Source organism: Grus americana, chromosome 1, assembly GCF_028858705.1.
Source record: "Grus americana isolate bGruAme1 chromosome 1, bGruAme1.mat, whole genome shotgun sequence".
Taxonomy (NCBI): domain Eukaryota; kingdom Metazoa; phylum Chordata; class Aves; order Gruiformes; family Gruidae; genus Grus; species Grus americana.
Genome location: NC_072852.1, coordinates 193,450,025 through 193,472,030, shown reverse-complemented (window position 1 = coordinate 193,472,030; position 22,006 = coordinate 193,450,025). Strand labels below are relative to the sequence as shown.

Below are 22,006 nucleotides of genomic sequence, written 5' to 3'. Positions count from 1 at the left end.
CTTCTATCAAGCCCTTTTTCATTTTTAGGGCTCTGATTTTGTCTACATTTCTCCTCAAATTTCACCGATCATTCCTGTCTCATGTCTCTTCCCATTTTAATTTTTCACATTGTGGCAGCCCTCCACAGAAGGTACAAAAATACCTCTCATCTCTCATGACACTTCTGCACACAGCAGTGCTGGTGTGTCTTCTAGCCATGCTGCTGGGACGTGAGTCATCTAGCTGGACTGCTGTGCTTTCCACACCACCTCCTCCAGTTATCAGTGACCAGGGCACTAACCGCTTAACCAAATTCACAGGGAGCTCCTTTGCTTTCTCTCTCACTTCTGCCCGTGCTAGTTTGCTGCACTGATTACAAATACAAGATAAAGTGGAAAAAAAAATCTAGCGGTCGCTGACCATCCAGCCTTCCCCCAGGAAATGCTGTCCCCAACCAACAGCCTAGGCAAGCCTTGTTTGCCCACTGCCACAACCTCGCCTTCATCACCATCCCCCAATATTTATTGCCAGTGCCATCTCCACCAGCTTCTTATGTTCGTCGTCGTGGCCTGTCTTCCTGCCGTTAGGTCACCTCACCCATTTGTTAACATAACTGCATTGTGTCGTACTGATATCCTAAGCCTTGTAGCTTGCTTCCAGCAATCCGTATATCATCCATGTGACTTCCCTAGGACGCATCTGGCCAGCTTCTTTCAAAACTTACAGTAAGAAACTTGTCATGCAAGAATTGAGTCACTCAACATCGTATTAATTAAAAAAAACTTTTAAAATATTAAATATTACCTGTATTTCCCTGAGTATTTAGCATCCTTCTCTTTAAATGGTAAGCTCTTTTTCTGACACTTTTTCCCTTCTACACTGAAACTCTGATGTTTAATAATAATTCTGGTGCATATGTGCTTAGGAGAAAACAAAAATGTTGCTGTTTATAAGAATTCCTAAAGGTTTTTTAAACTCCTATTTATAGTATTTTTACCATTTCATTGCATCAGATGTTTCTCAGGTTCACTGACATCTTTTTTCCTTGTGTTGGTATTTCCAGTTTTTAGTATTATTGGTATTATTTGATTAGTATTATTCTTAGTTTTGAGTATTTCTAGTTTTATTTCTGGGATTCTCGAGAATGCTCTTTGGAACAACATAGTGGAGCTTTGTGATTTTTGTAACTAAAAAAATCTTTTTTGTGTGGAGGAACTATACTAGCTATGTTAATTAAGGCTTCTGATATTTGTTTCTGTTCATGTGCAACAAGGCTTTGTTTTCTTTTAGCCATTACCATGTGGGATGTGATTTTTTTTAATACCTGTCTCACCATCTTGATAAAATCAGCAGTCACTGTTTCTGTTTCAAGCACAGTCAGGAGAACCTTCACTCTCATACAATTATTGTATCTGTTGCTATACCACTTCTGAACAGTTTTTGCTCTTTCATTGTTACAGAAGACTTTTGCTTAGATCTTCTGGCAAATAGGTTTATATTTTGGCTTGTATTTTTTAACTGTAATAAATATTGCATAAGTAATAATTTGTATTTCAAGTTTTCTTTTACCTTTTTTTTTTTTAATGTTACACATTTTCTGTTCTTCATTTTACCTTAGGAAGATGCTTTACACTTTTCCAATATATTTTTTTCCCCTCATTTCTCAAAACGTAGTCATAACTCCACACTGTGAGAAGAAATGGTTTTCCTTTTTAAAATATGTTACAGAAAAACAACCAGGACTAATTCTTGAACTTATAGATCATCAATTCCTTGCTGTTTCTATGCAGTTTCCCAGTATTACAAAGACTATGAATTCTCTGACATCCTTCCAGTTCTGTGACCCACCTCTTTTTCCAAACAACTTTTTCCCCTTCCCCCATGCCTGCAGGCTTGTTCCTCTTCATTAACATATTCGAACTTAATCTCTTCCATCTGGCAGCCCATCCTTTGGGCTGCAGTCTGAGGATCTTTTATGGACATGTGCACTGCTACTCTCCGCTGTTTGTATTTGCCTCTCGTTGCTGTAGCTGTGGGTGACATAGAGCAAACTGCATTTGTACGTGACCAGGGACTGGGTTTCACAGCCAAGGAGCTGCTGTCATGAATGCTGACTGCCCACAGGGTGGACAAAGGCTTGCTGTTTAGGACAGCTAATATTCATAAGTAAAAGAAAAAAACAAAAACCTTCCTGTAAACTTCTTTGGAGCTGTGGCTGAAGGAGTTAATAGAAAATCTTTTTAAAAGTTGTCTTTAAAAAAGTCTGAGCTATAGAGAAGTTGTGAAAAGGCAGGGAGGACTTTGCTCTTCAGGCTGACTTGATATTCCTCTCAATTTCTTTGGTGGTGGAGCGCTACACAATTTCTCGTCTAAGAGGGTAATAGATTGGGCTACCTGAAATACCTTAGTCCGTCTCAATTATCCTTGCCCCCAAATATATGGAAGGTGTGTATGGTATGGTAGCAAAGAGTATTATACAGAATTCCGGGCAGTTCTGAGTTTTAGAGCAACCTGCCCTTGGTAGACTTCAAAGTTGTTTGCTCCATCTGGAGTAGCATAAAACCACTTTGCCTTTCCATCCCATGCTGGCCTTTAACAAGATAAAATACTGTTTAAAGTAAGAGAACGTGCACAGCGAGCAGCTAAGCATGCACCAGTGATGACAGTGAAATAGAATTTGTAATCCTCCAATAAGTGTAGTAAAACAGGGCTTGTTGCATTAAAACATGTGCATTCTGTGTCTGCATTACCTATATGAAATACTGCACATCTGAAATCTGGGATTAAGTTTGCAACATGCATACCACTCCAAATAAATTTTTGCCTTATTACTAACCTTGTAATATCACTAGTTTCATACCGGACCTCATTATGATAAGGATGATAAAGGTTTATATTGGATTATATTAGTTTGTAAGGAAAGTATCTTGACAGTTAAACTCATGGTGTGGACTTCTTTGGGTCGTGTGTTTTAGGGTGCATTTTAAATAATGCCAGTTAAAATGATACAGATACGTTTCTTTTTTGAAGTATATAGAAGTAGCTCATGAATGATGCTATGAGCTTTCAGTTCTTAAAAAAAAAAATCATTACAGTATGCTTAATATGCACTTTTTCATTCAAACAAGCCTGATTCAAAATGTCACTTAACTGGTATAAGATACGGGGGAATGAGAAATTATGTGTGATCTAGTTGGCTGTGAAAATAAAGATTATTAATAATATATATTATTAAGAAAACTTATTGAAATATTGTACTTGTTGCAGAAATAAATTACTAAAATAACTTGATTTAGTCAAGTCACTTCAAGGAAAAACAGGTTGTAGATGTGGATGATTTGCAGAAACCCTGTCTTCTAGGGCTGACTTGTGCCTAGTACAGTGTTAGAAAGTACAGTTCTGTTTGATTTACAGCCATCATTTAGGGCTATCTAACAGCTACCTAAATTCCTGAAAAATCTTAAAGCCTGAATAATATCCGCAGGATTAGAATATAAGTATTTCTAAAGTAGTGTAATCTAGGGGCTAGACAACTTAATACTGATTCAGTCCATAGCTCTGGACTTTTAAAGCAGGTTAAATTCTTAGTTTTAGGCTGGAGCTTGTAGCCACAGTCTTCTACTTACTAGTATTTTTATTCTAATCCAAAACTGTAATAATATACATTTTCAGGAAAATCCCACAAATGTATATGTCTATAATGCAAGTGATGAAACTCAACCATTCAAAACTTTCTCTAAGTATAGCCATCAGCTTTTCAGGCATCTGCTTTCTTGCTAACAGTAGGGTAGGAGAAAATTCCTTGTCTTTTTTGTTAAAGGTGTTGCTCAAAGAGTCAAGGGTAAATCTGAGAGTTACTGGTTATGATTCAGAAACCTTTTCTTTAGGGTTCAGATACCATCTTCCAGTATCCGGAAGTATATAATAACGTTGTGGGACAGATTTCTGTAGAAAACTCCAGGAAGAAACTTCAGTTATGTTTTAAAAAGCCATGTAATTTGTGATTAGGAATAAGGTTTGTGTTATATTACTTCAAAATTTTTATTTTGCGTCATTATTTTGTATTTCAGACTTTGATCGCTGGTGAACTTGTAACCCTTTTTTGGATCCCCCTCTGACAATTTCATCACTTCTTTACTTAGCACTTCATTAAAATAGTTACTTTAAAATCTGTTTTACTTTCAGCTGAGAATATACGGTATTCTTCAGACTGACTAATGAAATTAATGGATTACCAGATTAAACACAGAACAAATTAAAAAAAGTAATTTTTTTAATATTTGACTATTTCTTAATTTCATGAAAAGGTTTTTAATTCTTACTTAATTATACCATTCTTATCAACCTAACAGTCTTTTTTTATTATTATTGTGGAGACAAATGCCATTTCAGAGGACTCTTGTATTTAATATCTTTACTCCTGTTTCATCATGACTTACTCTTAGATGGAAGTTAAAAGGGAAAGTTTGTCATCTCCTTTGAAAAAAATCACTATGATAAAAAGTCTTTAGAATTATATATGATATCATCAATTTAAAACATAGAGTAGGAGTGTGCAAGGAGTCTTTAAGCTTTGTCTTTTAAACCATGGGGCAGTTGTCTGCCCAGTTTGCGTTCGTATCACATAAGGGTCAAGGGGATTTAGCAGTCACAGCAAAATTATTCAGTGCTCGGTGTAGGAGGAGAAATGATGGACTGATGCTTCAAGCTAACATGACATCTGTGAGCAAAAACTATCATAGTACAAAACCAAAGTAGGCTATTTTACTTAGCAGAAGATAATTGGCACTCAAGATAGCAAGGTATTTCTGTCTCGTAGCATGCAGGCCAGATCATTAATGCTGCATCTTCCCACCATGGAAGCTCAGACTCACTGCCTCACCTTTACACAGGATGCTCTGAACTGCTCTAGGTGAGGAAGCAGCTCCCACTGAACTTCTTCAGTTGCCTTCTCAAGGCTTGTAGATAAGTAAAATGCCTGTTCTGTAAGGCAGCAATGAGGACCTTCACGTAGACTCAAGCACATAGTGAAAATTTCGTTCAAAATTAAAAAAAAAAAAATACATTGTCTAAAAATGATGGTGTGCTGCTTCTCAAAATGTTTAAGTGGCTAGAAAGTATGCTGCTACATCCATACCCCTTGGCGCTCTGCCCTCCAGAACTGATCCAGGTCTCATGACAGCAGTTAGTAAAGTCAGACGAGAACTCATGCAAGCATGAAAAAAGTAGTTAAGTGGACTGTAAAAAAGAAAAAGGTCTGTTCTACGTTAGCATATTTCTACATTTCCTCTGGAAATGGCTACCAGCGCATAGCTTCTCAAAGTGAAGGCAATATAGAAAACAGTGGCTGAACTAACACCTAGAAAAATCCCATGGAGATGTACTACATATTCGGGAGTTGAAAACTACTTTGCCCCCCCCCCCCCCATCTGCCTTTTGTCCACGCATCTCCAGGATTCTGCAGATAGATTGAAAATGTCTGGTTTAAAACAGTGGTTCCCTAGTTATGGTCTGCAAGGTCATGATCCGCAGAATCGTTTTAAGTGTGTAGCGTGTTCAATTACAAGTTTGATGATAAGGACGCATCCGCAACCATTTTGGGTATTTGATAGTGATCCAAAAAGTTTTTAAAATGTTGGCTTAAAATACACCTTTGCCTGAATCAATTGATGTGGGAGATGCTTGTGTTGATAAGGTCAAGAAAGTTGTCTGAAAGTGGAGCTGGTCATTTCTTTAGAACCGAAGCTGAATACCAGATGATTATGTATGTGTATGTTTTGACTTGAATATAGATTAACAATGGCTTATATCATTCTACAGAACTTTAATATTGCTTTTGAATGTAAAAAGGCAATGTAACGCAAAGATGGCCATGGTTGTTAATGGCTTGTATTAGCTGGAAGCTATAAAATCATCCTAGTAGTCTGTTAGTGCTGGAATAATAATTTACCAAGACAATTACCACATGGTGGAATTTTTTTGCTGCTCTAATTCAGTGTTATTAATAATGAATAAAATTGCAATTTTCTCAGGTTGCTAGGGGCAGTGGGGAATTATTTCAATGAATATTTCAGCACATTAGTTTAATCATAGTTCCACAAAATTCAAGTGGGCAATATTTTATACTTCTAAGTTCAGTCTGCTAAGGGACCATAGTCATTAAATTGCAAACTATTTGCACTGAGGTCCATTCTATGATTTACAAGCCTTGTTAAAAACACTGTAAAAGAAAGCAAGCTGTGCCATTAATACTTGTAATTTGATGCTGCATTTGTTAATGGGCTCAGTGTGATTAATGTTTTTAGCAGCAGGCAGAACATTTTGAGACAGGCAGTGCTGAGGTTTATAATATATAAATGCATGTAAAGAAACGTTAGAATATTGTAAGTTGTAGTAATATATGTTTTTACAAGATTGTATTCCTGAAAAAGAAAAGCAGCAGTGAAATTATACTATATTGTATGTAAATACAGTTCAAGCTGTGGTAGGTGCTGATGTGTGTGTTCTTTATTTCATAGCCAACTGCATGACTTCTGGCGCTTGGATTACTGGGAAGACGATTTGCGCCGGCGGAGGCGATTTGTTCGCAATGCTTTTGGGTCTACTCATTCTGATGCTCTCCTAAAAGCTGCTGTGGAATATGGTCAGTACTAACTCCTGCTTAAAAATATAGCTTATGATGTTTTCTTGATGACCATGAATCACTGAAAACAGTGTCCTTTCTTTTTTAAGGACAGTGCTGAGAATTCCTAGGACAATATATTCTTAGAAAAGGAATTCTTTCAATTCTTACACTTTAATGAACCAGAAAACTTGAGCTTGTGGACTGTTAAATTCTCTGATCCCCAAGGGATTCACATTATACCTCTCTAGCATTCCCAGACGCTAATTTTGAGACACTGGTAAAAGCAACTGAACTTGTCTCTCTGGAGTGACGGAATGAAACTCTTAGGCCATCAAACTAATGTGATGTAATAGTTCCATTGGAGACCTTTCATGACTGAGGAATTAACTGGTTTTAAAAAATATCTGAAGTTTTATCCTGGCATGCATAATCTCAGCCAAAAGTATTTTTTTCTACAAATCATGAAATACATAAGAACTTGTTTAAAATAATTATTTTAAGGATACTTGTGATTTGAATAGTGAACTGACTACATAGGAGCTTCAGTCTAGGAACTTAAGGATTAGATGATGTTTGATTTTCATGGAGAAGTAGCTGGAGTATAAAAGAGGAAGGAGGAACAGACTTATAAATTCCCTTGTACCATCTAAAAATTTCATATGTTTAGTGACTTCTGTACAGCAGACCGAACCTGAGTACTCTAAAAGTCTAAAGCAAATTTGTTTCTCAGGTTTAAGCTGGGGTACCTCTCTAACATATCAAAGACAAGAAATTTTTAAAGAATATTAAGGTGGTTTTCTGTCCTTTTTTTTTTTTTTTTAAATCTGTAGTACTGAAAAAAAATCCTGGGATTCTTTAGCATTTAGGAGTGCAATATTGAGGTAATTATACACAAAGCAAATTGAACTTTTCAGCTGATGTGTAGCCAAAAGCTAGTATTGCCAGAAGTTCTGAATATGATAGATATAAAGCTAACTGTGTGACCTATGCATTGCACCAACTTTGCAGGCTGTTGAGGTAAATAGCTGGGATTCAAACAAGGTTCGACATGTAAATGAATATCTCTGTGTGTGGTTATACTCGCTAGTGTCATTTAATATTTAAATGTGAAGGCTATCATGTGCAGGACTTGAGGTCATAAACTGTTCATAAGTTGGGTTAAGGAACAGTTTTCCCCCAGCAGTATGTAGTATTGCATATTTGACAAAGGGTTATTTTCTCCACATTCTTCCAAAACATCAAAATAGAGATCTTACGAGAGTCAGATGCAAAACCGTGCTAATTGTTGTGTTGCTTTTGTAAGGCAAATACTCATCAAAACCACAGGCTTTATGCATTATACAAGCATAAGAACCCCTAAAAATATTCTTATTGATTAATATTTTTAATTTTGGATATCAAACTAGCATTAAAACCAGAAGAAATCTGATTTATAAACTATTACAAAGTGTTAAACCTTGATATTATCCTATTTTAAAAATAACAGCAGCTTTCCATTTACTTAGATGGACTTTGTTTCATGCCTTTATAGCAGGAATGTTGTATCGCTGGGATAAGATTGTACTCAGAGGATGCTGGAAATGGTTTGTTGGGGTTTTTTATGAGAACTATAATACAAGTTGCAATTAAACAGTTTCAGCATGTTGCAAAGATTGCCTCCATTTATTTAGTTTCTGTGTTCTAGTATTTCAGTGCAGGTGACAGCTGCCTGGTAGTAGAGCTAGCCTGCAAGACAAAGCTCCAACCAAAAGAAAGAGAAAAACTGAGGTAGTTTTAGTTTCACATTGGGTTGTTTCTATATACTTTCACACTGCTCACCTGTTAGTGCATTCAAAGTATAGGAAAATTAAAGCTCAGGTGTGTTTAGAGGCGGTACGCATCAAATTTACAATAGACTGAAGTTGTCCTGTTTGCAGAATTAAAATGAATAATTCCATCTTTTCCCATATATATTAAAATTAACATATAGAATTTTAAACCAGCATGCATTAAACTTATAATTCATGGATTCTATCTAGATGTACTTACTTTTCAGAGGCTTAAGCCTTTGGATTTTAATACTGAAACTTTTAGCTGACCTTTCTCTGTAAGAAAACATCCTTAACACTGATGTTATTTTTATGCCTCTTGGTGTTACTAATGAGTTGAATAATTTATGAGGTTGTCATGTGAAAAGGATTTGGTGCAGTTTGATGTACTTTTAGCCTCTGGTGTTGGAATGTGATTAATAAAGAGCTGGAGGCAGATTTTTTTCCATAGGGCTTAACTTTCATTGTATTTTTTTTATTAGCTTTGTTTTGATAATTTTGCTTGGAATAGTTTGATAGTAAAATGCCCCTAGCTTCCAAAACTAAGCATGATATCACACTACAGAAAGAATGTAAAGCATTTTTAAAAAATCATACTGCATAGTTTTCCAGCAACAGATTTTTTCCTGACCTCAGATACTTTGTTTGTGAGAAATAAACTATTCATGAAAGCAAAATTTGTTGGGCCTTTGTTATATTAATAGCAATTTTTCATATTGACTGATACGTCTAGCACAAGTAAAGCTATTTTGAGCATCAGTAAAACAGTGGAAACATCTTACAAGTTTTTGTTATCTACATTGACTGTCAGATATCATTTAGGATTTTGTGCATAAATATTGCAGTGGAGGAATGTTTAGTCAAAGCCTAAGTCAGCAAGCTCCTCAGTGTCTACGATCAAAGGCATCAACTTAAATAGGTCTGATCAGGCATTGCAGAAGAGGGCAGGCAGTTTCAGCTGAGCAAAAATCACAGAGCAAAGATGACAAAATTAATCAGTCATTTCTTTGGCAGTAAATAATAAGATATGCTGAGGATTGCAGATGAGAGAATTTCCAGATTCCTTGGAGATGTGCCTGCTTAACACCTGATTTATCTAAGCTTGTGCAGCCATCAAGATATGACCTTGATAAATAAAAAAGTGCTCTACAGCTACTCTAGTATTAAATCAGAGTTGATGCTGGATGTATGGATACTGTAATTATATAATACTTGCAGTCATCAAGGAATAGAAGAGTTGGAAATGAAAACTCTGTCTGTGATCTATATGTTTGTTTTAGAGATGTAACAACAAATGTTAAATTCTACCTTTAAGAGCTAAAAAAAGTGTTAATTTCCTGTAGGAAATATTATATATGATCTACTGCTGAGAAAAAGTATTCTCTCAAAAAATTTCTGCTACAAGGCAAGTGAGTGAAGCTTCTGTTTAACTAAAGTCTGTTAGTCAGCCATTGAATGCATGTTCAGATGTCTGGTTTTGATAAAATATTATATGCATACATATATGTATGCATGTGTGCATATATATACATACATACACATGTATATATTCAAAGTACCTGGCAAGTAAAAAATATTGCAATGAGAAATTATAACATATTTCCATGGCTATATACAACTGTGTGAAAAACTATAGCTTATTCCTATGGCTATATATTTAGCTGTCCTTTGAGACTGTAGGTATGTTGGAGTCATAGCAGCATTTACAAGAGATGGACTGGAGAATTTTCCCCTTTGGATTAGTCTCCATTTCTCAGTTTTTGGATATTAGGCATTGGATTTGTTTGTAATCTGTTAAAACGATTTTCATATCTGGATTTAAAATTCAAGCATAATTATTTCAGCATTGTATCTGCTGTGCCCTTTCAGTTAAATTCTTACTTGAATAGAAACATAGATTCATTTCTCCCTCTTGTGAAGCTGAAGGGATACTACTTACTGCAGAATCAAAATTCAAGCTATAATGGGATTTTGAACTACCTGGAAACTTTTAGTAGAGTTTTAATTTTATAGTGTTGATAGATTTTAAACAGTTCTTATTTTAAGTTTAGATGGAGTTTCAATGTAATTGATTAAATCATAGACCAAATATATATATATATATAAAAAAGATTATAAACTCTACTTCTCTTCCCAAATTTTACCACCAATAAATGCATGAAATATGCAGATATGACCCAATTCACAGTGATTCTGTACATGTGGTGAAAGAACTGTCTCTTCCAGTTAATCACCTTAACAGTTTACAGTCATTGGAGATTAGTATAGATGAGACACGACTGTACCACCCTGCCAGTGAGACAGAATACTGCTCCACAAAGGTCACCTTAAGAGCAAAATAATTAATTTATTAAGCTTTGGTCCTTCAGTCTTTAAAGACTGTGGTCCACAAACCATTTGCACATAGAGGGGGTCCAAAAAAGGCCACATTTACTAGTCTGCACTGGTGGAAACGAACACGAATAACTCGGTGCCAATGTTCTAAACATTTATATGTAAGCTGGTCAAATATTTCTAGTGTCTGTGCTCAAGAATATTTGGCCTGTTAAGCTGATTACCATGACAGATCCTGAATGCTTAGAATAAAAAAAAAAAAAAATTAAAAAAGAGAGGAAAAAAAAAAACCCTTCATAATGTAATATGTAATACATTCAGGTTTTGAAACAAAGCTATGGATGTGTCTTATAAGTGCAATATGGCAATTGCTTTTGAACTTGCATATTTTAAGTTACTCATTCCATTATGTATTTGAACATCTAATTAGGAACCTCATTTCAAGAGTGGTTCTATCTGAAGCAGACTGTATATGGCTCCTTCTGGGACTTGTCATTAGTGCTCTAAGCTTCAGCAAATGCTATGTGTGCTCATCATCAGAAATACTATTTGATTATACAAACAGAATTAAAACGTATCAGGTTTTGAAATCTGAAATGTTCAAATCTGAAATCTACTTTCATGAAAGCAGCTGGATTTTGATAGACTTTCAAAGAATTGCAGGCAGGATTCCTTTAGGCTGCTGAAGGACTTACCTTCCCAGAATATTTAGCTTTAAGCAAGTGCTACTTTAAAAGAAAGGCTGTGTGGGTTCCCTGCTATGAAACTGGGAGTCTGAAATCCATGGCAACTTGTACTCAAACCAGGGACTGTCTTCAGAAGACAGAATCTGGGTGTCCTAGAAGAAGGACAAAGGAAGATTCAATTTCTGAGAGTCCACGATGTTAAAGAAAAATGTACCAAGATGAACTTTGAGTAACTGTAGCTCTAGAACAACCCCTCAGTGCTGAGAAGTCCAGAGCAGTCAATTCCCACAGCTCCTGACTTCCATCTCCTGAACTGCTGGGCTCCCTGCCTTCTGCAGTCCGTGTTAGAACAAAAGACAGAGGGACAAGACTCCAGAGAAACTGGTAAGAAGTCAGTTTCACTTGGCATGTGCCAAATGTTGTTCCAGAGAGCTAAGTCAGTGTTTTACAAACAAACTTACCTTGACGTTTTCAACTGACAAGACATATGAAGAAATCAAAATGTCCCATGAACTGGAGATGCTTAATTTCATCTTCTCTGTACATAAGCTTAGCTGTAAAATCAAATGCTTTATTCTAGGAAGTCTGAATGCCCACCTAAAAGCTCATCTTCATTTCCAGATATCCTTCATTTTGGGTTCTACACTTTGATATATTAGGTTATTGACGTTAATGACATTGCTAACAACCTGGAGGTGTCTTTTGCTGGTGAAAATACCACCACTTTTACAGTAAATTCAAGACTGTCTGTCAGAGTTACTCCATAAATTGTATATGTCTAAAACCACTTTTATTTACTTTTTCTCAGCTTCATAAAGTCCTCTGACTTCATTATCTTCAGCCTATCTTTTGTCTGTACTTATTGAAAATGCCTACCATATTTCCAATACAGTTTCAACAACGCTAATTTCAGAACTATCTTTAAGAAAGCAGTATTTTTTCAGTAACTAATGCAAAACTGAAAACAAATTGAAGACAACTGATACTGGATCATCACTTACCAGAGTTTTGCCAGCAGTCCCACTGATGCATAAAACCCAATTACTTTTCTAGGTGTATCTGCAGTGAGATCATTCTATATGTACCATGTAAGAGATTAAAGACCAAATAATGCTTTCGATTTTGTGTATGAAATATTGCTTTCTATACTATATGAACAGCTTTGCTGTCAGGGTTGAGTTTGCAGATCTTTTATAGGCTTCTTTTGCATTTACTTTGACTTATAAACTGATCCAGATATTCTTAAGATATTCTTTGTTTAGTCCAGCGGGAGCCTTCCTTGAGCCTTTACAGTTGTATATAAATACCTGTTGGGAGGGAATGAAGAAGATGGTGCCCAATGACAGGACAAGAGGCAACAGGCACAAACCGAGATGTAGAACATTCTATATTTAAACATAAGTAAAAACTTTTTTTCTATTTTTTTTACTCTAATGGTGGTCAAACAATGGATTAGGTTGTCTAGAGAAGTTGTGTAGTCTCCATCCTGGGAAATACTGAAAACCCAGCTTGCCAAGGTCCAGTGCAGCCTGCTTTAACTGACCCTGGGCAGCAGGCTCAACTAGACAATCTCCAGAGATACCTCAAGGATTCTGTGATTCTTATAATGGAGCCAGAGCTTAAAGTAGACAGTTGCCAGAACTTAGTCTTCAGTAATATTTTTAAAATGCTAGATTACTTATATCTCGATGTTCAAGACTGATCTTCTTATGTAATTTCTGATGAACTTAAAACCAAAACAGAGCAGAAACATTTGATTGACACTAGAAATGCAATCTTCAACAAGATTCACAAAACTTTTTGAGGAAATGCAGATTTACTTATCACAGTTACAGAATGGTTGAGGTTGGAAAGGACCTGCTCAAGCAAGGCAACCTAGAGCAGGTTGCCCAGGACCATCTCCAGACAGCTTTTGTCTGTCTCCAAAGATGGAGTCTCCACAGCTTCCCTGGGCAACGTGTGCCAGTGATCAGTCATCATCAGAGTCAAAAAGTGTTTCCTAATGCTCAGAAGGAACCTCCTCTGTTTCAGTTTTTGCCCATTGCCTCTTGTCCTGTGACTGAAAGGAGCCTATCTCCATCCTGTTTGCACCCTCCCTTCAGGTACTTATGTACATTGATGAGATCCTCCCTGAGCCTTCTCTTCTCTAGGCTGAATAGTCCCAGCTCTCTCAGCCTTTCCTCAAATGAGAGATGCTTCAGTCCCTTAATCGTTTTCATGGCCCTTCGTTAGACTCTCTCCAGTATGTCCACATCTCTCTTGTACTGGGAAGCCCAGAACTGAACACAGCACTCCAAGTGTAGCCTCATCAGCGGGGGAAGAATCACCTCCCTCGACCTGCTGGCAATTCTTTGCCTAATGCAGTCCAAGATAACACTAACCTTTGCAGCAGGGGCACATTGCTGGCTCATGTTCAACTTGGTGTCCACCGGGACCCCCAGGTCCTTTTTTGCAGAGCTGCTTTCCCACTGGGTGGCCCCCAGCATATACTGGTGCCTGGGGTTGTTCCTCCCCAGGTGCAGGATTTTGCAGTTCCCCTTGCTGAATTTCATGAGGCTCCTGTCAGCCCATGTCTCCAGCCTGCTGAGGTCCCTCTGGATGGCAGCTTCATGTCATGTGCAAACTTGCTGAGGGTACACTCTGCCACATCATCCAGATCATTAATGAAGATGTTGAACTGGTGTGGATCATCATAAAACACTTCCAATATAAATTTGCTCATGGACAGTATAATATTTATTATTACTGAAAATGATTTTTTGTGTGGCTAGATAAGCCACAAAGATGTTTGTCTTTTTTTTTTTTTTTTTTTTTTGCTTGGTTAGTGCACTATCCTAAAAATTAGTAACACACACAATATCCTAAAATACATTGCTCTGGGGAAATGCAGGTGATGACCCTTATCTAAGATAACTTCCCAAACTAATATTTATTTAAGTAATGTCTTAAGTATAAATATAGAAGAGAAACTAAAGAACAAATGCCCTTGACTAAAAAGAAACCCTGTTTCCTCACCCCATTCATGCACATTTAATTTTAGTCTGTAAGTAAACATAAGTTCACAATTGTGAGCAGTTTTAAGAAATAGCATCGACTTTATGGACAGAAAACACATGTATGTTACTTGATGTTCAGTGGTGAGCATTTTAAGAATATGTATGCGATCATTAAATTAATCCATAACAATGCTTCCATGTGTCATCAAGTAAGTCCTCTTTGTTCTTTAGTCTAAATGTGATCATGCTGCCATGTGAGACAAGCGTGTAAACCATTCTGCTTCACGTGGAGCACCTAAAATAGTACTCCTATTACACAACATCCTTCCAGTATATGAACTAACTTCCATATCTGATTGTGAAGTCTCCAATGTACTATGCATGAGTTTACATCCAAATTGTGTGCCTGAAGGAGTCATGAAAATCTGGGGTTTTTTTAAGCATAGCAATTTAATATTTGCATCTACAGCCTTATAATTGTAGCCCAACAGTGCCATCCACTGCTTCTCCAAATATAATTCCAAATATTTCATCTTCATAGGGCTTTAGGGAAAATATGACATAATAATTGTGTCCTCTTAATATTTTACATGGTAATCGTCAGATACAGATGAAAATGAAATTTATTTAAAGAAAGTCGAGCTTACATTAGGTATTACTAGAAGGATCTGCAAAATAAAATCCTAATTGTGAGAACAATTAAAATACTAAATTTAACTTGGTCTTTGTTCTAGCACTTCTTAGCCCCCCAAAAAATCATAAATATATTCTCCTTAAATATATCTACTATTATGGTGATCCTCATTCTTATAACCCACTGTAATGTAACAAAAGACACCTTCAAGGTGTAAACTGTAGTGGAATTTGTTTAGGTAGAGGAATGAACACTGAATTGTATTGAACACTCAGTGCCTGAGCTTCTGCTCTCTGACTGGGTAACGTAAAGGAGTTGCAATTGCACCCTATCGGTCCTTTGCAGTCTCTAAGTATCTGCTCCCTGTTATATGCTATTTCTAGCATAAGAACTTTCATAGCAGATTTATAATAAGTTTTAAGTACAGATTTGAGAAATAGTCAATTTCTTCTAATTATTTCCTCTAATCTTGAATGTCAGAATCTCTATCTTGACTCTAATTTAAGCTTTTCACAGATTCAAATCGGATATGAAAACTTCTTTTTTCCCTTCAAAACCTCTGTGTTGGGTTTCAGATGCCTTTCCTCTGAGATTTTCAGGTTATCTGTCATGACTGGATTTCAGCTGCTATTATAGGTCTGAGCTAATAGATTTTACTGCAGAACTTTCTGGCTTTTTACCAGCAGTTAACGTAACTACTTCTGTTTCTCACTTGTTCATCTGAAAGCGTATGACTCTGGAATGTTCTTGAAGTAATCAAATTGGCCTGCAAAACCATTCCTAAGATCTAAAAATCACAGCCATTGCCAGTCTAAGAATTCTAGCTGCATTTTTCTCCCTTCCACCATTACATTTTCACGTGAAAAGAATACACAATATCTGTCTGTTCTGCCAAATGAAAGTCATTTGCTTACCAACACCAGTAAATTAGTATGATGCAAAATGTTTTCAAACCATGTGAAGAGTGTGTTTGTTCTATTAATTCAGTTCTATTGTTAATTGACAAAGAAATAGAAGTTATTGACCCGTGTATATTCAGTGCATCCCACAGAAACATTTTGGAAGAACATTCTGTCAGTAAAAGTCTAAGAATAGTCCTTCAGGACAGTTTTCACAGCTGGGTGAATGTAGCTTTTGGGACTCAGGTTTTACCATGTGCTTTTCTTACCTCCTGTTTTCTAGGCTTCAAGACTCCGTATGAAGGAGTAACAGCACTTTAAATCTTCTTTGGCTATAGTTAAAAGCACAGAATATTCCATTTTTAAATTTTCTCCACTCTTCCTATTCTTGATATCTTCTTGACTGCAGGACTCTGTTCTCCGCTTTGTATATGAATAAGTGGAAATATGTATCATTTGTTAATGGAAAAAGGCATTTAATAACACCAATAACTGAATAAAGAAGCCAAAGCTGGACCAAATGGGTCTAAAAATGCAAGATGAAGTCCCACTTCTGCCTGTACAACAGATGATGTTTTCTGAAGACCTGGCTAGGACAGCCTGCTAAGCAGCAACCACTGCAGCCCAGAATTAGAAGGTCGTAGATTTAGATTATGGATTTGAAAAGCTTTTACTCTCCCACTCTTTCTGACAGCCAGTAGGAGGCATGGCAGGCTTTCAGGCAATGGGCTCAGGTTTCTGAGAGCCCCGGGCTACTCGCAAGGTAAAGATGGGCTAAATTGACAGAGGCAGATTGCAGGAATCTCTTCCATATAGGTGATTCCTTGTCTTTCACAAAGCAAACGGAATCGCTATGTACAGATTACAAAATTAAGGAATGAATTTTCAGAGATAATATATCTTTTAATATAGCAAAGTATTTTTACTAATCTTTTTACATTGCACTACTTTACGTTTATCACAGAAAATTTCTTTCTATTATATCACACAAAAATCATCATAGAGGTTTCATGTAAATAGTAAGATTTGTACACAAGAAACAGAGACTTATTTATATGTGCACTGGCTATTCCATATCCCTAAAAGTACAGTGAGTTCTTCAATACCACTTATTTTATATGTTACTTGGGTTATAGCATTAGCTTTGAAACACACACAAAATGTACCAGTGTAGTGAAACAAACCGGAAGATTTTATGAGTTTCAGCATTGTGGAAGGTACAGGCAGGGGTGCAGAAAGACCTAGTGAAAGCACTGTCTTAACAGCCAAATACCTTTCATAGACAAGTTCTCAAATATACCACTAACCAGCAGGACAAGGAAGACACCTTCTTAAGAATTCTATCAGCCAGCATATTATGCATGTTTCCAGTTATATATTTAATTTTGGTTTTGATATCATGTTTGCTACATCATGACATGACTTTTTTCTTATCCATATTGTTTGCCTAAAGAGTGCATCTCCCAGTGTATTTGTGTAAAGCCCTGAACATCGTCTACAGTAGATATATTTTCCCAGCTGAGAGGACTATGCATAATGCTTGAAGAGTGTTTTATCAGTGTCTCTTTTACCATATAGTACAAGTTATTGAATCCCATGCCTTCAAAAAAGCTGATCATGTCGTCTAAATAGCATCTCAGGTCCAATCTGAATGGAAAATAGTATTGCCAGTGCTTGCAAATTTAACGTAAATGGAGCAATTTTGCAAGTATCCCTGCAGCTGCATGGAAGGTTTGCGCTCTCTTGCGATCTTTGTGAAGCAGAATGAATGATGCCACAGACCCCACGCGCAGCTGAAAGGAAGGTGAAATAAAATACTGCTCTCCTTTCTTCTGTACTGCCAACTGCTGCTAAGATTTCTGTGAGTTAGCTCTCTTTAATATACACATAGGATTTCTGCCTGGGACAGTGATTACCATTCACCTATTTCAGAGACAAAATAATGAAAATCTTGTAGGTGATCTCATCGAGCTGTTTTAGTAATAGACCCTTGGACTCTGCTTTATCTCAGTCATATCTTGTGTACTGCTCCTGGTTTGCGTTTCATCTGCTAGACTGTATGAAACAAAGGTGTTTTATAACTGCAGCTATTTTTGTTTAAAAAAAAAATATAAAGAAATAAAATTATGGCCCCAATCAAACGAATAGCAAAGCTTTGATTTTAATTTGCTAAATAATTATGTTTTAGGTTGAGGAACTAGGAGCTCACGTTTTTCTAACAGCCTGGCCCAAACAGAAGCGCTGTCTGTTGCTACTAGAGCATAGTCCCTTAGTAGAGCTAAGAGTTAAATATCCCAGCGTTAGGGCCACACTGCTGTCTCACAAATGTGTATATCCTGTGGGTGCTGCCCTTTGTCTGGTGTTGCTATAGGCATTGATCTCCACAGAAATAGAAACAGTTCCTCCCACCAGTTACAGTTGCTGCTGAAGTGAAAATGATGTATGCCAGTTCTAAAAATGTGGTGATCTATCTGAGGATGAAATGAAATTTGCACAGGAAAAAAAAAAAACCCAAAACAAAACGGTGCAGCACACTGAACCAGTTGGAATTGCACAGTAAAAGACAATGTAATGGAGAGTAAATCTAGATGTTCTAATGACATTATTATACTGACAAATTTATTATTTATATATAATGGGCACAAGCCTTTTAAGAAACAGTTACAGGAGACATTATGTCATGTATAGGAGATTTTGCCTGTGTAAAGACTGCATAAGATGTTCCTTCTGTATGTCTCAAAAGAGCAGAGTTTCATTTGAAAAGATTACCATTCCAGAAAGCAAAAATCATTTCCAGACATGTTGGCAAATGGGTTTCTCGAAGCACTGATGATGAGCTCTTGAGGCTTTCTTTTCTAAGTAGTCTTGATGGAAATTAAGAGAATTACCTAACTACTGGAATTATGATAGCTACTATAAAATAATTTTAAACTTACTTCCTATACCTTCATTCTCTGCACTAGAGAATGAATTTTTTAGCTGTCCTACTACGTCTCTGTACAGTGCCTGTTTCCAAAGAGCTGATCGTATTTGGATCTGATAGCAACAGCTTACGTGGTGAGGGACAAAGTTGCTTTCTAGCAGACTTATTTGCCCATGCTTTGGCCGCAGAAAGGGAGAATTCAAAAATTAGAAGACAGACCACGATACTACAGCTATATCTTTCTTTTGGACCAGTCTCATGGTTTGAAGGCTCTAATTTTTAAATGTTAGGTAAGGTTTAGAAATGTTGGTGTAGAATACCCTAGTAAGGGAGGTAAGATCACGTTTCTCACATGCCACTGCGTTACCATTGGGATGCTAGCATACACCAAGTGTTTGTACTTCTAAAGAGTGTTTTATTTCTTCCCAAGGCTTTATCCTTATTAACCTTTTCAATTAGATTTTTTTTTTTTTTGGTGAGCAAGAAGGAAAATTGAGGCTAGCATATGTGGGCACAATTCCCCAGTGTGGGGAGTGCCTCTTTAGAAGTCCGACAACTTTGATCCTGTCTTCAGGCTTTAAGCAGACAGAGTCAGAACATGGCTTTTCCTGCAGAATGTGTGCTTGGGTTAGGTATTTCAAACTGAAAATTAATCTAAAACTTTGAAGACAAAATCCAGACCTGAATGTTGAGACGTGACGTATTTTTCACTTATATATCTTAAAACCGGTTTATCAGATTCTATTTCAAAAGCATAGAATGCCTCGTTTAGCAGAATTATTTCATTATTTCATTATTTCATTATCATGTCATACATATTTAAATTCAATCACCTTTTGGTTCTTACCTTATTAATTACATTTTTCTATTGAAATAGTTTGATTATCCTCTTCAGTGGCCTGTCTTAAGAAACCTTTGCTTACAAGTGAATATTTTGAATTAAGGATAAATGAAATTCCTTTTTGCTGTCAAAACCAAATTGCGAAAATGCATTGCATGGCTTTGAAAATCAGTACACTCTATTAGCAGACCTGTCAATATAAAAAGTGCATTCCATTTCCACCTCTTGCTCTAATAACCTTTTCTATGTTACTCAGAGGCAGTTCACATAATCAGAGTATATTGTCAGCTTACTGGAGTTGGGGAAGCATGAAATGAAAATCGCGTTAATATTGATCCAATTCTCTTACTTGCAAGTGTCCTTGATGTCCTTTCCACCGAGCAATAACTGTTGGTGTGATGTAGTTATTTTCCTCACAGCTCTTACTGTACTTCTGTAAAATGGCTGGAAACGCAGTTAGGAAAATTTTATTGCTCTTAATTATTTTTCTTGTGTATCATCTTTGTCTGTTTAAGTGATCCACAGCATATCAGAAAATTCAGTTTCTCTCTGCAATTTATCAAGCTACAGTATACACCGAGAGGTTGCATTTCAAACTGACAGGGATTTGTAAAGGTCATCAGTCATGAAATATGAATCCATTCTTGTGTGTACAAGTTACAGTGGCAAACTACGTCTTAATCCAAATACAAACATTTGACTGGTTTAAGTTCCCGTTAGAAGGGCTTCTTCTGGTTCCAGTCAGAATGAAGATGGCCCTTCAGGAGCCTGGAAATACCTTATAACATTTGCTGGACTGGGAATATCCAGCTCTGTCACCCTCTGGCTGTTTATGATCGGTGCTGAATCGGTGCAGGATCCTTTCTCACATGCTCAGAACACCTGAAATCTCCAATAAATATAATGATAATATTAATGGCCTCTAAAATTTCTTTTGTAACAACTCTGAACCTCGGTTTTCCTATCTATAAACTGCAAAAATAATGTGTCCAACATGGTAACTTCATCTGTATTTTGTGTAGGACCTTTTATATTATTATACAACACTTTGATTTTAACTACAAATTTTTATTGTTTATAAAGCCATCAACCTGATCCGAGAAACCTGTTCATTTTGGCCTTGCCTATATTCTCAGTCTCCTCTTTGGTACAGTTTGCATCAGCCTCATTTTTACAATGCAAAACATCTGAGAATTTTTAAGAGGAAAATGCATACAACAGTAAAGTATTTATTTACAAATGACTCACATAAAGAAGATCATTTGGTCAGATATTAGGTATAAAAATTGGAGAAAAATGTCTGGAATGTCTATGATTAAATTTTCAGGTATTTATCTATTATAGAGAACAAAAATGTGATTTGCTTTTACTTTTGGTAGAAGTAATTTCTGATACAAATGTATGCAACTTTTAGTTTCTACCCAATTTTCATAGTTTTTCTCCCTCATTTCTTCAAAGATCCTTAATAATGAAAATATGATTTAGATTCCTCTGGCTTTTATTAAATCTATTAAAACCAGCCTTCCTTTAATAACAGTCACTTCTCTGATTCTCTGGGGAAACTAAATTATATGCCAGTCAAAGCTGCCAGTTCCAGAAACACATTGCAATTTAAATAACAACTCTGGCGGACACAGGTGGGGACAGTTCATCACGATATGCCAGCACCGCTCCGCTACTCAAAGCCAGAAGGTCGGTCGCTCGAGCAGCCCCAGGGATACCTGGTGCACGTTTCCCATGGACTGAACGCAGTCCTGGGAGGGCTGGCTCTGTAGCCCTTCAGAAAGATATTAGGCTGGGGCGGAGTGGTCACCATGTCGATGATTTAATCTTACCGGGTTTTGTAGAGGTCACTTTACAGACTCCCAAGCAGCTGCTCTCCATAACTGTGACCGCTGCGAGGGTCCTGGTGCCTAATCAAGTTAGTCAAGATTAGCAGGGGTTTAAACTGTTAGAATATATAAAGCAGGAAGATTATCTCATGAAACTTTTTAATAAATGTTTTCAACTGTTAATAACGTTGATTGAACAGAAAAGGTAAATAACTGTTGCATTTTATTTCTGTGCACACATAAGCTTGATTCTTCCTGTGAAAGTTACAGTTTTAACAATCAAAAAAAAAAAAAAAATCTTCCAAGGAAAAGCTTAGTTCTTTCAAACTCTGTTCATAAGTTATATTTTATCTGTGATATAACTTCATGGTTCACATCATGACCTATCACGTAGCCTCTTGTGAGGAACTAGTTCTGAATGCCTTTATTTAATAAATATTAAAAACTA

The 22,006-nt window shown here is 36.5% G+C and overlaps 1 protein-coding gene across 7 annotated transcripts in view; it reads left to right on the top strand.

Moving 5' to 3' along the window:
* Positions 1-22,006, top strand: part of NBEA (neurobeachin) — a 517,855-nt gene that overhangs the window by 314,216 nt on the left and 181,633 nt on the right. For all 7 annotated transcript variants that reach the window (XM_054837772.1, XM_054837762.1, XM_054837753.1 and 4 more), the window contains one exon: positions 6,499-6,623. In XM_054837772.1, coding sequence (XP_054693747.1) covers positions 6,499-6,623 — 125 coding nt within the window. The remainder of the gene's footprint in view (positions 1-6,498; positions 6,624-22,006) is intronic.